Source organism: Rhea americana, unplaced genomic scaffold, assembly GCF_003343005.1.
Source record: "Rhea americana isolate MKP2758 unplaced genomic scaffold, rheAme1 scaffold_496, whole genome shotgun sequence".
Lineage (NCBI taxonomy): Eukaryota > Metazoa > Chordata > Aves > Rheiformes > Rheidae > Rhea > Rhea americana.
The window spans coordinates 33221-50784 of record NW_028186641.1 but is presented as its reverse complement, the minus strand read 5'-3'; the positions used below and the strand labels follow the sequence as shown (position 1 = coordinate 50784).

Genomic DNA, 17564 nt, shown 5'->3' with positions numbered 1-17564 from the left:
TAATGATGTAATCATGGAAATAACAGCTGGTATAAACTTGATGTAAATGTATATGATGGATTTTTGAAGCCACCAAGAACATGGTGCCATAGCACATTATCCAATATGGTTAAAGGTATTTATAAAATGTGCATGTAAAGTACAAAATTAATGGTTACAGGGCTGCCTCTTTCAAGCTTTCACAGGAACTTTTGTCACTAAACTATGCTGTCCTGTCAAGAATTATTACAGCCAGATTTGGTAAACGCCTTTGAAAGGAAGCAACTGCTCTGATTCTAGAAATAAGTTTTACTCTGCTTTTGATTTCTGTGAAAATAAATCTATGACTATCTGTGAATCTCAGACTGCTTCCTAAGAAGCTAAAGTGAAAGGTATTAGAGAGATCCTGCCTCATCCCAGTCTAATGGGACAGGCAATACTTGATTCAGTAAGATTCTCCCTTCAAGTGTTCTGACCACTTAATCTTTATCAATCCTTTGATACTTAGAATTTAGAAACTAGGATTTAACAGTAAGCCCCTTACCTAAATTTGAACATCCACTACCAACTTTATGACTACTTCTTCTATTCCCACTCCATTCACAAAACAATAATGAAAAAAATCCACAGAACTGGAAGAATGTACACACTACAGTGTCCAGGAGTTTGAAAAAAAAAAGATGTATAAAGTCATGTGAGAACAATGCTCAAATAGACCTCACTGAAAAACATCTTATTTCCATATTTCTTTATGCTTATGCCTGGGGGTTTTATAGATCCAGCATTTTCAACTAAACTTATTTCCCAGAATCAGTAGTGGGACCAATCTCAGAGATTAATCCAGCTCCAAACCATTTAAAGACTCTCCAGGATAGACCTAAAACTGCTACTATAGAAAAGCCAGTGCAGATCTGAGTAGAAATACAGCATGTTGCTTTTAACAACAGTCCTTCACAAATAGGACTGTCTTTTATAAACATTTAAGACCTCTCAGAAACTTGAGTGGTCAGCTTTGCATGAAGCATGCTGCAGCAATCCAGCTTAGAGATGAGAGACGCACACATATTACTGTGTCCTTTATTCCAAAGGAAAAAAAGATTGTTAACTTTTGGCCTTGAAGGGATGAACTGACTGAGCTATGTTTCAGCTTGCATTTCCAGAGAACATTTCAAGATGTGATGGCAAGATTATTAAACTATCTTCTGCATCTCCTTGGGGCCTATTATCCATAGGGTAAGAATCACTGTCCTAATCTAATTGAGTTAGCGGCATATATAAGCTGACAGTTGAAATAACACATCAGAGAAGTACAAGGGAGAAAATGAATATACCTGTGAACCATCCAGTGCTTGCAATGACATGGCTTCACCACCCAGTCTCCAGTACGAGCATACCTGCAGATCTGAAATCGTTTCTAACAAAGGGCTGTTTAATGTCTCTGGCAGCAATAAACTTAAAAGCCCAGACAAAAGGCCAGTCACTCCAAACACAATGTATGGCAGAGACCACTGTACGGACTTCTGGAAACAAGAGCAGAGATAGTTAAACAGAGGTTGGTTTCTTGCAGTTCATAGTGCATATTCAAGCACCTAACTTTTATTACCATTATATCAGGCAACTGCAATGAAAAAAAAATTCAGGAATGTAATAAATTGTTACATTTTTGAAACCTTTGTGTTCATCTTATAATATAAACTTACTACTTATTTTACTCTTTCTTACTAATTTTATCAATTTGATCTTATTGATACTTTTGGAGTTGCATAGATTGAGATGGATTTTAAAAGAAGTTTCTGATAAATTTATACCCTCAATTCTTGCTGACAAAACTTTTTAAAGAAAAAAAAACAAACACAACATCACTTCGTCCGTACAAAAGGGAGAGAGGACACAATCACAGCCATGCTGGTTGGAAGGGATCTCTGGAGGTCATATAGGCCAACCTCCTGCTCAGAGCAGGCCTAAAGACAACACTAGATGGGTCAACTATAGCTTCTTTATGCAAATACTTAAGAACTCCAAGGATGGAGATGCCCTTATCCAAGCAAACTGTTCCAGGACTGCACTAAGCTTCCTGGCAGATGAGGTAGGAGGAGATCTTCCAAATTTCCAATCTGTAACCCCCAAGCCACAACTTGAGGCCACTAATCCTTGCAGAACCACTTTTCTGCTGCTCAAGAAGAGTTCATCTCAGACCAAGTGAGCACAGCTTGCCCAAGCTCTCCTCTTAAGTCCTGTGCTCCAGGTCCACAACCACGTTGACTGTCCTCTTCTAGACCCTTCCCAGTCTTTCCACATCCCAATACAACTGTGAGGGAACTTAATCTGTGGGCCATGTACCTCCTGATGTACCTCAGTGCAAAGTTTGCCTATTTGCAATCAGAGGACATTGCTGGCTCACATTTGACTTGTCATCCATCGTAGCCCTCCCCTGCCCAGGCTCATTCCAGCAGGGCTGCTACTCACCAGTTGGTTCTCAGTCTACACTGACTGCGGGAAATATAGAAGTAGAAATTTATACTTCTCCTTGTTCACTTTCATGGGGGTTTCTGTTAGCACAGAGGGCCCCTCACTACTCAACCTCAACTATTCACTGTGTCAATCACTTTCCCTTATTTTGTATCACTTGCAAATATGCAGAGCATGCATTCTGTCTCATCATCCACTTGTTAAGAGCYGCCAAACAAACACTGAGACTGTTACTACTCTTCAATCTGGTGATGCATGCAATGTTCACACTCATCTATTACTCCTTTCATCCAGCCCACATTTCATCAGCTTCCAAACAAGAATGCTGTAAGACACAGCATCTAAAGCCCTAAAAATGCTTGTTCTCCGCTTTAATCCACATTGCCTTCTGTGATGAAATGGCTGGCTATCAAGTTGGTTGAGCATGAATTGTCCTTGGTAAATCCATGCTGACTGTTCCTGATTACCTTCTTGGCCTTCTCATGCTTGGAAATGATCATAGTCATCTCCTATGATCTTTCTAGGAACCAGTTTGAGCTGATCAGCCTGTAACTCCCTGGATCTACATTCTGACCTTTCTTAAAGATACCTATAGCATTAGCTTTTTTACAGTTACCAGAGACCTTCCTAAACAACACTGATGGACAGTAGCCTCACAATCACAGTCAGTTCTTTCAGCCCCTGTTGAGGGATCCTATCCAGTTTCATGAACTAGAATAACTTTCAGTTTCTCTAAGCAGTCCTTAACTTATTGATCCTCTACTGTTGCCTGGCCCTTCCCTTCCTGAACTGTGCTGATACGCATGGAGGTTTGTAGTTAGGCTCTGCCTCTGAAGACTGAAGCAAAAGTGTTGAGTATTTCACCTAATGCCATCTCATCCAAAAAGAAGTTGCCTATTCCATGCAGCAACGGGCTCAACATTTTCTCTAGGTTTCCTTTGGCTGCTAGCATACTTGCAATCTCTAATTGCTATCATTTATGCTCCTTGCTAGTTTTAGCTTCAACTGAGCTTTGGCTTCCTATCATCTCTGAGAATTTTTATATTCCTCCTTAGATGCCTGCCCCTGTTTTCAAGTCCTGTTACAAGCAAAACTACAACGGGGAAAGGTGCGTGCAAAAACAGAAAACCATTTACAATATAGGTCCAAAACTTGCATGTTTACTTTCAGAAAACACAATAAAGCTAGCTCACTTCAGAAATCCAAGCATTTAACTCCCAAAAGTTTCAAAAAACAGAAGACCTCATTTTGTACAATAAAAAGCAATTCTGACTCAAAAAAAAAAAAAAGGCTGTGATCAAATGTGAAAGCAACATCTTTTATACCAGTAATTACATTTTCTATTCCCACCCTTTTCAAAGGCCCTTGACAAAAGTAATTGAAAATACATTTAAAAAGTTAAAAAAAATTCCAAAACAGAAATAATGATTTTTCCTCAAATAAATGATAATTTTTTAACATCAGATTCTTATCTCCCGCAGTGCCAAATCCCCCCTAGAATACAATGTAATGTACTCCTGACTGCTGCATAAAAGTAGCCTATTAAGCCTTCCAGAGAGATCTATACCAGCTTTTACTTTGCCTGAAGTAGCCTGGGAAGTGCTCTTATCTACCCCACCTTTCATTCTACAGATGAAAAGGCCCAATGTGCTTGACTACTCTCTTGCTAGACCTCTGCTTGCAGTAATAAAATGGAATATGACTCAGAAGAAAGTTATTCCAGATAATCTGTCACATTAAAGGAATTCTCACCTGGTTTACACAAGCATTCTGAAACCAGCCCTTTATTTTACCTGCATACACACCTGCCTATAAATATAGAGAGGAAATAATTTTATGGTTTTGCCTCATCCTCATATTTGGTTCTTTGTCTTGAAAGGCTGCTGTGAAGTTTGTGCTCAAAAGATCTCAGGTCTCCAAAGCAGCATCTTCATTCATTCAAAAATATAATACTTTGCTGATAATTATAATCCACAGGTAGTCAATGAAGTGTAGTGACAGTAAAATTAGCAGAAGCTGATCCTTTCTTCTCAGAAATATCAGTTATCGAATCTTTGTGCTTTATCATCTGATGCAGCAAGTCTTTTAACTGTTTAAGTTTTTTTGCTATACTCCGGGTTTAAAATTGCAATCACTATCTTGGTATCTTGGAATGACAATACTGTTGAAGTACCAAGGCTAAGTGCCAAAATTCTTATAGAGCTAAAGCATCTTCTGAACTCAATGATGGGAATTTTGTCTAATTACATAGATTACATCTCAATGCTTTGGTCTATCACAACACTGTCAGGTCATAGATCTTAGATTAAATACATAATTTATCTAGATATCCCCACCTCTGCAGGCCTCTGATACATGAGAGCCGCAGAATAAAATATAAATAAAGCAGTGAGAAGTTCGGACAAACCAATGAAGGGACAAAAGGAGCAATGATTCCACCAACTCGAGAAAACATGGAACAGGCACCCATTCCAACGTTCCTAAGAAGAAGAAAAGAACAACCATTAATCAATGGCATTTGCACAGGAGGAATTAGGATGTTAAAAAAGTTCTATCAATAAGAAAAATATCAGTCATGACTGACCACATTAACTGGCAAAGAAAAGAAGTGAAAAGACAATTGAAAGTATCCCAAGACACGAATAATACCTATACTCTGTGCTTAAAGAGAAGCAAAAGTCCCATGCACATTCAGAATTCTAACATATGTACATATAGAAAGAGACAAAAGACATGATTCAAATCAAAGCATCTCATCCTTTTCTGAAACCAAGGATTAATTCCCTTATCCAAGTCATATTAATCAGCAGATTTGCTCACTCCTAAAAACACTATAGTACACCTTCATTGGTGGCTGGCCTTAAGCTGTCATACCTGAGAAAAATATCTAGGAATAACTGCACCAGCATAATAGATGCTTTTGTCTACTCTGTCACTGCAAGCATGGAGCAGTTCTGCCTCTACCAAATGAATCCTTTCTCCATTGCTCACATATGCCTATGAAGCATCAAGTTACTTTTACAAAGCTTATTGACTGGTCAGCTTCAGTGTTGCTAGTTAAATCAGACAACCTTATTAAACACTCATGCTAATTTATAAAGCATTTAGAAAGTTGGGGTGTCACTCATCAAAAAGTAACATTAACAACACTATTGCTATCCTCATTAGTGGGAAGAGGGCTGTGAGCATACCAACCATACAAAAATTCTACTATTTTACATAGAATATATTGTTTTATTGTTTTATATAGAATTCTGAAGAGCATACTCTAAGTTTGAGAGAGATGWAAGAAGTGAGGAGAAGAAAACAGAAGAAGCTTAAAATATAAGGTTCCACAGGAAATCATTTTATTTAAGTGAAAATCTCGAATGAAAATATATAGTTAATAGAAAAAAAAGACAAGTAAAAAGTGATCCCATAAAGGAATCGGAAATATGAAGATCTTAACTAGCATTACCTGATCACTGTGGGATAAAGTTCTGACGTGTAGATGTAAACGATGTTAAACGCAGCACTGATTGTCAGTTTCCCTAGCAAAGACAGAGAGCGACTATTCACCACTGCGAACACTCCTGTGTCTGAAAGAGAAAACGTGATCCTTGTAAAGACCATACTGTCTCAGTAATCATTTCAATCACACAACTGCACAGAGTAAAGGCAAATCAACTGAAGAGCTTGCTATGACAACCAAGCATTTTTCTATTGAAAACAGTATTTATCAGAGGTGATCTGTATCTTCARGACAACTTTCAGAACTCTAGAGAATCCAAAGAGGCTTCGTTTAGACAGCAATGGCAGAAGTCTTCCAACACAATTCATATTCTGTGTCTAGGAAGGTATTTTCTTTATCTATGTAATCAAATTTGTACAAAGAGGAAAATTCTCCACAAAACACACCAAAACGCAACTGAAAAAGTCTATTTCAGACGCATAGGCAGACTTGGTCACTAGCTTAAAATTGTTTGCATTCCACTAAATATTATCCGAAAAAAAAGGCTGGATTAAATGATTGAACAGTTCCTAAGACTACAGTACTGAACTAGTATTCAAGATAGAAAAGAGAAATTGACTTTTGCTTTCTTTCATCTCAGTGTAACAGTGACATTTAATTTTTATGTTAAAATCCTGCAGTAAGACTCTGTTATAGCAATTTTTAGAAATGTAAGAAATAAGCTTACCAAAAGCTGAAACTAAAACCCAACATTTTGAGACTACTGCTAGAAAAATACTAAACTAATTCTGTTGACAAACTGAAGAGAAGACTAATGGTTATATTTTCAATAGCAAGCAACTTTCCTAGTGATCAAAGTCCTATTCAGTGTGTTTTCTAATATTATTAATCAGGAAGAAAAACAAAGGATAGGAAGATGCCATACAGAATCATACCAAATATCTCATCCAGCTCAGAGTTTTGTCAGGATGGCTAATGTTCATTAGCTTACATTAAATAAATCAGAAAAGAGGCTTGCTGTCTATCCAAGAGGATTACAGAATAATCTGTTACTACTTCAATAAACCATGCTTTGTAGATAGAGAGGTGTTTGCTTCTAGCCTGCTAGCTGCTTCATTTCTTAATGCACTTCACTCCAGGCTGACTTCAGCCGTTCTACACACAGCTGGTTTCACAGGGTCAGGCAGTTTGAGCCTCTCAAAATCCCTTTCTTGTTAAGTGTTGCAAAGGGAGCTTGGACTGAGATGCAAGAACTATTCAGTGAGTGGCACTAGGTCTAACAGGAAAATCCCCTCTACTCAGCCCTGGTGAGGCCTCATCTCAAGTACTATGTCCAGTTCTGGGCTCCCCACTACAAGAGAAGCATGGAGCTACTGGAGAGTCCACTGCAGGGCTACGAAGATGATCAGAGGGCTGGAGCATCTGCCCTATGAGGAACGGCTGCGAGAGCTGGGCCTCTTYAGCCTGGGGAAGAGAAGAYRGAGGGGGGATCTTATCAATGTCTATAAGTACCTGAAGGGAGGGTGTCAAGGGGATAGGGACCAACTCTCTTCAGTTGTCCCATGTGACAGGACTAGAGGCCATGGGCAGAAATTGAAGTACAGGAAGTTCCGCCTGAACGTGAGGAGGAATTTCTTCCCTGGGAGAGTGACAGAGCACTGGCACAGGTTGCCCAGAGAGGTTGTGGAGTCTCCTTCTCTGGAGATCTTCAAGGCCTGCCTGGATGCAACCCTGTCTAACATGCTCTAGGTGACCTGCTGAGCAGGGAGGTTGGACTAGATGATCTCCAGAGATCCCTTCCAACCTTACTGATTATGATTCTCTGAGGATCTGGGCTCTAACATCTAGAATATTTTAGGAAATTTGAGTTGTACCCATGTAAAAGTTTTACCCATTATAATCATTACCATCTAGAGTAACTTATGCATACTCTCATTACTCACATAAATGTTCAATCTTTTCGAATTATACTGGTTTCAAAAGACGTTTAAAGCATTTTTGCTCCTTATAACAGGTGTTAAGCATGTACAAATATTACAAGTTGAGATTAATTTATGTGCTTTGCTTTCAAAGAAAAAAGTTCACTGTGCATATTTGTGTTTTTCTAATTTTAGACATCTAAAACCAAGAAATGAACATTAATGTGTCTTTAGGGAAAAAAGATTTAATTTTATATTTCTTAAAGACCCCTTGGTTCAGAAGATTTCTAAAAAGCTCCCTTAAGTGATGTAGCCACATTACTAAACATAACTACGTACTTGAAGCTTACAGAGCAGCAAGGAAAACAAGGAAACTGGCCCAAAGATTCAGTTCTTAAGATCTTCTGTCAGTGGGCTTTCACCTAGAGATATACACACAATTGCAGGGTGCTATTGACACTGTTCATTTGATTAAAGAGAGATATCCCAAGCAACATCATTCTTTGATATTATTTTAGAAACACTGAAAGGAGTGACTGATTTGATCAAACTATAGGACAGAATCCAAAGACAACAGCTCAGATCCAAACCTTTTCAACAGCTTTCTTTAAGGTCTTTGGAAGGCTGCTTATTCTTTCCATGTCTTAGCTTCTCTGGCTTCAAAATGGAGACACTTGTGTGTTATAAGCCAACCAACAAACTCTTAGACTGTTGGATGATACGTTTACAACTTCTTAACAAGTACTCTAGAAACAAAAGGAAACATTTACCTTTCTTTTCAGGAAGAAACATGACAATAAGACAAGCCAGTCCTCCTAGGAACAGAAATGCACTCAAAGTTCGCTTTCGACCAAACCTGGTGAGTAAGAAAGGATCACACTTACCTAAAATTTTTACTCTACATTACATCTGCAGATTGCAGAGCAACAATTGCTCTAAATTTACATAGTCTTGTTATTAGCAGTTGCAAAGTGCCAAATTCCATCTCCTACATATCTTACATATACTTCCTTTCTCACGTAATTCTTAAACTTCTACTCCTCTCTTAATTAAATCAGCACTATGACAGCTTCATGTAGTGGCTGACAATTCCTAGAATTTTGTTTTGCTTTCCATTGTGTTCTCCTGTGTGTAAAACTGGTCAGGGGACATGTAGAGAAGAAATTGGGGAAGTGAACTGGTTGCACTAAAGCAGGAAGCCCCAAACAATGGAAATAAGCTAGATGCAGGAAACTTATCTTGAGGGATTGAGGGGAAGAAATGAGAACAAAACAAAACCCACTTTGAAGGGGTTAACGAAATTACGTACTTACCATTTTTGGTTAATCAAGTAAATGCAGACTGGATAGGCTGGGATTTCTATCAATCCCGAAAGGGCTAAATTGGCATAAATACTTCCACCTAAGTCACCTGCATTCAGAGTTAGACCATAGTAAACTAAGCTGCACACAAACCTGTAAAAGACAGAAAGAAAAAAGAGAAGTAAAACCAAAGCAGCAGCTTTGCCTGTCAAATCAAGGCACTGGTCTGGCACAATGCATTATAAATTGTATTTAGTATTTCAGAAGATAAAAATTTCTATACTCGTGTTCAATGCTTTCTATGGAAAGAAACCATTTTTCTCAACGCAGAGCCAATTCTTGACTTCTTACTCAGTTAAACCTAAGACTACATTTAAGATGTGTGTACACAAACCAAAATGTGTACATAAACCAAAATGAAGTTATAATATGTTCATGAGTGGATGGTTTGTCTTGAGAAATTGAATCTTTTTCCTTTACCGGGTTTCACTTTTGCCCATTCTTGTCTAACTATGCATAATCCCTTCTTCAAATGTTCTTCAAATGTTTATCATTGCATTTCTGCCATGCTTTTCAATCTTCAAAATAGTTGAGAACTACCTCCTCTTCTCTGACCCTCAAAGGCTGCTGAGATTAGTCATATTCCTTAAATTTTGCCTTCCTTAAATTTACATACTGTAGTCTAGTTTCTATTAATTCTCCAACTCTAATTTTCATTTCTTTTGTGACTCAAACTCTTAAAGGAACAAAAGAAATCATCTGTTCTGCACTAAGCATTTGGAACAATAACCGAAACATAGCTTTATGTTGTCCACTGACAAAATAATGCCACTTTTTCTTCTTTATGAAGACCTCTTTCCCAAATATAAGTGTTATAAAATAACTACATGAACAGCACTGTCAGTGGAATTACAGACCATGTTACCATTAGCCTTATTTTAAAGTAGCAGCAAAAGAGCTCCAGTTTAGCATAGCTACACAAAACAAAAAGGAAGCTTTTGGGGAGTTATATTTTTGATACTGAGTTTAGATAGCATCATGTGGTCTTCCTCCATACTACAGCAACACTTGGTAGCACTTTCTCTTAAAAAAAAACGTACATACACATTAGATTAGGTAGGCCATCCACCTGCTAAGGTGCTCCTTATATACACAATTGAATGAATAATCCAGGTGACTGAAAGTACTGACTCATAACCTTGGGCCAAAGAGTAGGACAGCATGACTAATCTCAGCAGCCTTTGAGGGTCAGAGAAGAGGAGGTAGTTCTCAACTATTTTGAAGATTGAAAAGCATGGCAGAAATGCAATGATAAAGTACCTCAGGACTGTATTGTAAAAATGTCTTCAGGATAGAAATGCCCTAATGAATTATTATAAAACAAAGACTCTTTTTATGCACAGTATTCCTAAAAAGAAGATTGAGGCTGCAAGTATGACATGTAAGATGAGTTGATTCTCAGCAATACTTTCTCAAAGACTTTAAGCAGCAAAAGTAGCACAGCTGGGCCTACAAAGTATTTCAAGTACCAGATGAACATCATGATCAAAGTGCGTCCCAAGAGAATCTTGTATCGGAACAGATCCAAGAAGCTACCAGCCTCTCTGGGGCTCCTCTCTGCTGGAAGTTTTAATGAAAAAGTGCACTTCTGCTTGCGGTTCCTCTTCGCAATGAGGTAGAGGGCATCTTCTGCTTCACTCAGCCGACCTTGTGAATACAGCCAGCGGGGGGACTCTGGAATGAACCTGAAACACACACATGCATGCACTGCAGAGAGCTTTAGGGTCCTTCTCTTCTACAAGGCTGGACTTGCCTATGGAAATAAGGCTGAAATGTGTTTCTATATAGCAGAATTTTTCAAACAGCACTTCAGGGTTTAGAATTCATTTATTAAAATAAATATTGTAAGGAGAGAGAGAGAGGGGGAACATAAGCCTTTTAATTTCCTGGTATCTAAGTTTTTTTTACATACATTTATTTATTTTGATGGATATTATAATAGCACAAACTATAATATTAGAGCTCTCTCCTAGGAGAATTCAGAATTAAAGTGTCACCACATTACTAAAATTAACCACAGGATGCTTTTGTAATACCAGTTAGTTGTTTTATCTTCCCCAAGTTCCAATATTGTCCTGATCTCCCTCCTGTAGACAGCCAAGCAGCAGCTGCACAAAGGCTGTGCTTTTGTTTCCATGTGCAAAGTTCACTTGATAAGTCTATACCTCCAACACTACCTATAACACGAATTATCTTCTATTATTTACAGATTCCCCAGAACTAACTTAAATTTAAGCCTTTTGACAGAAGCTAAGATTTTTGTCTCTGCCCAAAAGTGGCACTCTTCCTTTAAATTTAAAGAAAAGTGATTCTGTGCTTTTACAGAAAGAAAAGACTTTAGAAAGGAACATCTTTTCTTCATCATGATAAAAAAAATCCAGTAACATTTTCTACACAAAGTAACTTTTAAGTAATTGGGGTGTGTGTGTGGAAGGGGGGAAAGATGGGGAAGGGCAGTGTGAATTTTGAAAACAAAAATCCTTACCCACAATAAGATGGGTCTCTGAACACAGCTTTGAAGTCCTGAGCATAAAGCTCTTCAAAAAAATTTAGATATCAAACTGAGAGCTTGGGGCCTTTTTAAACCTCCCCCCCCTCCCCAAACACCACTGTTTTATATTTTGAAATTTCAGAAATGTCAAGCCTGCTTCACCAAATAAACAGGCTCTAAGATCTCCCTGGAAGATAAGAGCTTTGATGCTTTCTTTGGAAGGGCGTGTTGACTTTTTAATAAATAACTATTCAGAAAATTAGTTACTGAAATTAAATAGACGTTGGAAAGACAAAAAGCCTTAAGTTTAAACACTGATTAGAATTCCTTTCTACTCTCAATTATTGAGTTTCTGCATTTAATAAGCTTTATCTGGAAACCTATGAGAAGGGAAAGAACACATCACATGGTTTTCAGTGCTAAGGCCAATAAGCACCCCCCCCCCCCAAAAAAAAAAATAAAGAAGCTTTCTTCCTATTCTTTTCTAGACACTCAATTTGGAAAATAAAATAAAACAAAGGAAGCTGTCTATTTTTTCCTTTTGCACGTCACCTTTAAGATTGCATGTGCAAATTTGGTGCTGTTCTTTCTGTRCAAGTACACAAAGTAGTTACTAAAGGAACATCATGTTATCACATAATCACAGAAATGCTTCTGTATCATTCAATATGCACCTGTAGTTTGTTGTTGCAGATGTATACTACACAGTTTGGAGCATCCGTATACGCTGGTTAAAAATAGAAATATTATGCTACAGATTGTTCTACAGTAATAACGCACATACATTTTCAGATAATGCAGCACTACTATTTAAAGAAAGCACACAATATGCAGTGGAGGTTTAAAAGAAATATTTTAGTTACACCACTTCATATCACCTTAGAAAAACTCCTTGACCTAGTTGTATTTTCTCTSATTTTTGAGATCTTTCTTGAAGAATTCTAATTTTAAAAATAACTTACAGAGAGAGGAGGAAGACTACTGTTCCTTCCAGGTTAACCACAACAGCCAGAGTCCTCCAGGAACGAATGAAATACCCTAACAAAGCATACTGGGCAATTCCCACAGCAAAGAACAAGCCACCAATGGATCCTAGTATATGATGGAAACAAACAAACAATCACTCCTTCAAGCAATATTGCTAACTCTCAATATATAAGAACAGACACAAGTTAACTTTTCATTAAGAAAAATCCACTCAGTAAGAGAAAAAATACCTATCACTTGTATGGGGCAGAAGTACCACCTTTAATTGCAAGACAAATTGCAAGCTCAAGACAAGTCCAAAAAAATAGCTTCTACATCCTCCTCATTCAACAGAACCCTAGAAACAACTAGGTGTTTTATTAGGTCTTTTAATTCTAAACATAGGCATACTTCACCTTTTTATGTAAAAATAAATACTACATGCCATTGGAAAACAGGTATTATATTARGAACATATAGCATATATTTGTAGCTCTCATGATTTGTAAGATAGCATTTCTCTGGCACTTTTCAAAGACTGAGTATGTCAAGTCCCACAACTTACATGCATCCTATCTGAAGGACAGCTTCAACACTACCAACTAGGACAGTTAAGGATGTCTATAGCCTATCATTCCAAGTTTGATTACTGCATGAGACTATTTTTTAATCTTTTGAACATATAAACAAAGTTGCCACATAATCTTTGATGTGGCAAAAATGGGGGGGGGGAAACACACTATACTTCTAACATTATATAAAAATTTTTGATTTCTTCTTGAGAACAGTCAGGAAATGAAAAATCTGATATTTCACATTCAAACACTACCTAAACTCTGTTTTGCGGAGTCCCAGATGCTGATGGATAGAGCTCAACTATCATGAACCACCGATAGGTATTTTAGCTATGTAATATCCACAGTGAATTTGCTTCAACTAAAGTACATTTGTCAATTTGACTGATGCAGAAATCTGAAGGCATCCAAGTCATTTGCTATACTTGTCTAAGGTTCATATTAAACAAAGTATGGCTCAAAGACTGYGGTCACACACATGCTCCAGGGAGCAGAGTTAAATTCACAAATGTTATGCTAGCTTTGGTGTGTCTCAGGTGGTGTGTAAAACAGAAATCTATGAATACTGGCAATAAAAACACTGTCACTCAAACTTACCTGCTAATGCCCAATAGGCGGTACCCACACACTCATTCAGTAGAACAAAGGCAACTAGTGACATCCCACCATTCATCACCCCTACCAAGAAGCGAGAGATGGCAAAGAATTCATATGAGGGTGAGAATCCATTTGCAATGGCAAACAGGATGTCAAGGGCAAAACCTGGAACACAAGGCAGAATGTTTCAGTTCAGAAGAGTATCTGAAGAAAAACAGACACATTCTTCAGTGTCTTTACTTGATCCTCAGTGACATCTGTCCTATCTAATCACATTAAACTATAAAACACTGCTACTTACCACAGATTTGGGCAGAAATATAAGTCCCAAGGCTATGCCATAAAAGGTGGGAACATAAAATGAGTGGTTGCTGGTATATGACTCAAACTACTAAACCTCTGTATTCATTTCATGGCAGACAACTTTTCACACCCTCAAAACCACTGCATGGCTTCAGTTAAGATGGTTTGATATTTATCCTCATACAGAAACCAGAAACTAAACGTGATGGAACAGTTTCCCCTCATTCTTGGATAGAAGCCTGTGCAGACTACGAAAGAGATGCTGTCATGGGATAGTACACAGTACATTGGCACTACATACARGGTCACCTTTATTTGCTCTAGAAAATCTTAATTCTGAAGTTATCAACAAAGTTTATCAACTTTAAAACACCCTGAGGCTCACACCTACATAAAAATAAAATCACGTAGACAAGAGCAAAAGGTACAACAAACAACAAGTCATACATGTAAAAACATTGACAATAAATTAGTAGAAACATTAACTCTAGTCTGCAAAAATCTCCTGGGCATGAAAACCATCAAATGGACTCAACTTTAAGGTGCAAGACCTTGTGGTATGATTCCTAAATCCAGAACATCTCCCAGACATTCAGATGCTGATTTAAATAGACCAATATTATCTGCCCTTACTTATATTCCTCAAGTATACTGGAAGAAAAACAACAATAGCAGTGAATCATCTGATATTATGTATGAAACTCCATACAGAAATTGCACTCTTGCCATTGATCTTCAGAGACAAGACACCAACACTATTTAAGTGGCATTGGTTACCTGTGAGATAGACTTTCTTCCTTCCGAAGCGATCTGAGAGCTGACCAAAGGAGATTACTCCAACAAACACACCACTGAAGAAGAAAGAACTGGCAGCACTGACTTTGTATGATGTGTTGCCAATTAAAAACCACTGGATAGAGAAATAAAAGGAGCATTAACTGAAGTCCCACAGGTTCACAAACAGCTAATACTTGGAAGGGCATGACTTACTTTAAAGAAAAATCAAACTTTGCCTAAATCTCCTAAGCATTACATTTGGTCAATAAAATAACAGYCACCAAAACACAGCTTCTGTCTTTCAGACTCACTGCGGGTATTATTCAATTGCACAGTTCCTCTAGATCATCTACAGCCTTTGATTCTGAACTCAAGGATAGATTCCTCATAGAATGCTGTTATTTTCCAGTGATAYCTGATATTTCTTGCTGTGCAGGGAAAATGATATGATCATCAGCTTACCTGCAATAACATCCTGTAATCTCCTCCTCAATCTTCTTTTCACCCATCAAAACCTCATTAGATACCCTTTCCAGCAAAACTCATATGATTTCAAAACTCAGTAACAAACTATCTCACCATGAGGAACAGAGCCATCCGATTAAAGCTGACCAAGATTAGAGAGCTAACAAAACAAAATCCTTCAGAAGCATCATGAAAATAACTTGCCTAACCCCATATATGCTTCATTTTGAATCATCACTTAAATGGTGAGGTATTTATCGATATGGTGAATAATGTGCTCATAAAGCATCAGACTTGGACAAAATTCACTTCTAACATGATCAAAAAAGATCAGTTTTTGAAGTCTCCCTAGATTTAAAAAACAACTCTCAGAAAAAATATATTTGTTTAATAATAGCATATGATGAGACTAATTTTATCTTGAAACAGCATGGTAAGTTTACTTTATAATAGCTACATGAATCACACCCTAATTTTTGGTATGAATGTTAAAGAAGGCTACCAAAACTGCAACTCAGCAATGCTGGGCATTTTATATACTATTCAGAGGTCAAGAGATAAATCTGTTTATAGTTAAGTAGAATTTATCTTGTGAGTTTATTTCAATGGCTAGAAGCCCTTCAAAGGACTCAAAGGCTTTTCTCTTGTATATAAAGCATGTTGTACAAATTCAGAAGCGCTCATAAATTGAACATTATTACATCAGAATGTTTCTCAGAGTAAATTGCCAGCAACTGCATCATTAAGTGATGCTACAAGATAAGCTTAAGAAAATGCACCTCTAATGTAGGAAAAAAACCCTTCCTTATAAATTGGCCATGAAATAGGATGTTGATTAGATACTCCAATGATAAAGTCAGACTGTTTTTGAAAAAATACACAAAATGTTTGTAATTACCAACACAGCATCTTCCAAATACACATCACACTTATTCTGAACAAAGCATATTTTAACAATGGGATACAGGCAACAGGATTTTATAAACACAGGCCTTTACCAAAAAAGTGTAGATCTTATGTTTGGAAACTTCAAAATAAAATGCTTGGGATGTAAATTTTTAAAAAGATCTTTTATTCTTTCTATTAAATTTTGTTCTTAATCTATGCTTGACACGTATGCAACTAAAGTTGCATGCTTTCATGCAACAAATTTTTTCAAAAATGACGTCTTAAACAATACTAGGCTCCACAAACATACTTGAATTTGTCAAGTTTAAGAGAGTAAGATTCTTGCAAAAAAACAAAAGTAACAACCCCAAAAACAGAGAAGATTTTAAAACCTTACTGACAATTATCTTTAAATTTTGCTTAAAAAAAACCCACCATCCATTAGGCTTTTAAATTTTTGGAGGCATAAATATTCATTCTCTTGTCACCAGGAATAAGAACCAATGGCTGTTGTACACAACTGTTTGGTTCTATTCCAAAACTGGCAGTTTTTATTACTGTACTAGTAACTAATAAGTTTGAGCATTTTACAGGGCTAGCTCAAACAGCAGTAATGCCTATGGACAATAACCATGAATTTTCAAATGGTAGTATACTTGTCTTAACTATATAGCTCTAGTTGAGTCTTATAACGGATGCACTCCAGTAGGGCTCTGCATAGGATAATTCAACATTAAAAGATTCTGAAGGCCCGAAGAGCAGGCATTGCACATATCACAGTACAGAAGCTAGAATCATTTCTCTAGGGACTGTGGCTAGACCACAAAATAGGATACCTGCAAAACACAGAGGCCACACTTATGAAAGATAAAGCTTGTTTTGAGATATGATGGAGACATTTATTTTAATCTATCCAACTCCCCCACACCCATGTTGCTCCCTGTATCTGGAGTTTCAAAAAACCTGCAAAAGCCTCTTCCTCTGCACTTCCTTCACGCCTTGCCAACTGTATGATGGATGCATACATCTGACCTTAAGAGAATGGCGAAAGAGCTCAGTCTCCATGTAGAATYTGGAACACGTTAATACAATGACACAATTCCAGCATAGTTCTGGAACCATGCTACAGCATTCAATATGCAACTCTCACATGGAAAAGGTCAGAAATTTCTGAGAACCACCATACGGTCACGAGCTACATATCAAATCAAAGCTAGTTCTTTGTTGCCARTAACCGTATGTATAAACCTTACCCATTCTCTACTCAAACTATAGCACCTGTTTTATTTGCTAATCAAAACATGCATTGATAAGGAAGAAAGA

At 37.4% G+C, this 17564-nt stretch overlaps 1 protein-coding gene across 1 annotated transcript in view; it reads right to left on the bottom strand.

Moving 5' to 3' along the window:
• SLC22A15 (solute carrier family 22 member 15) overlaps nucleotides 1–17564 on the bottom strand; it is a 39195-nt gene that overhangs the window by 5880 nt on the left and 15751 nt on the right. The window contains exons 3-11 of the mRNA XM_085317301.1: nucleotides 14889–15021; nucleotides 13809–13973; nucleotides 12633–12762; nucleotides 10649–10864; nucleotides 9132–9272; nucleotides 8589–8674; nucleotides 5906–6026; nucleotides 4856–4928; nucleotides 1311–1499 (exon numbers count right to left, since the gene is read on the bottom strand). Of these exons, the coding sequence (XP_085173427.1) occupies nucleotides 1311–1499; nucleotides 4856–4928; nucleotides 5906–6026; nucleotides 8589–8674; nucleotides 9132–9272; nucleotides 10649–10864; nucleotides 12633–12762; nucleotides 13809–13973; nucleotides 14889–15021 (1254 nt within the window). The remainder of the gene's footprint in view (nucleotides 1–1310; nucleotides 1500–4855; nucleotides 4929–5905; nucleotides 6027–8588; nucleotides 8675–9131; nucleotides 9273–10648; nucleotides 10865–12632; nucleotides 12763–13808; nucleotides 13974–14888; nucleotides 15022–17564) is intronic.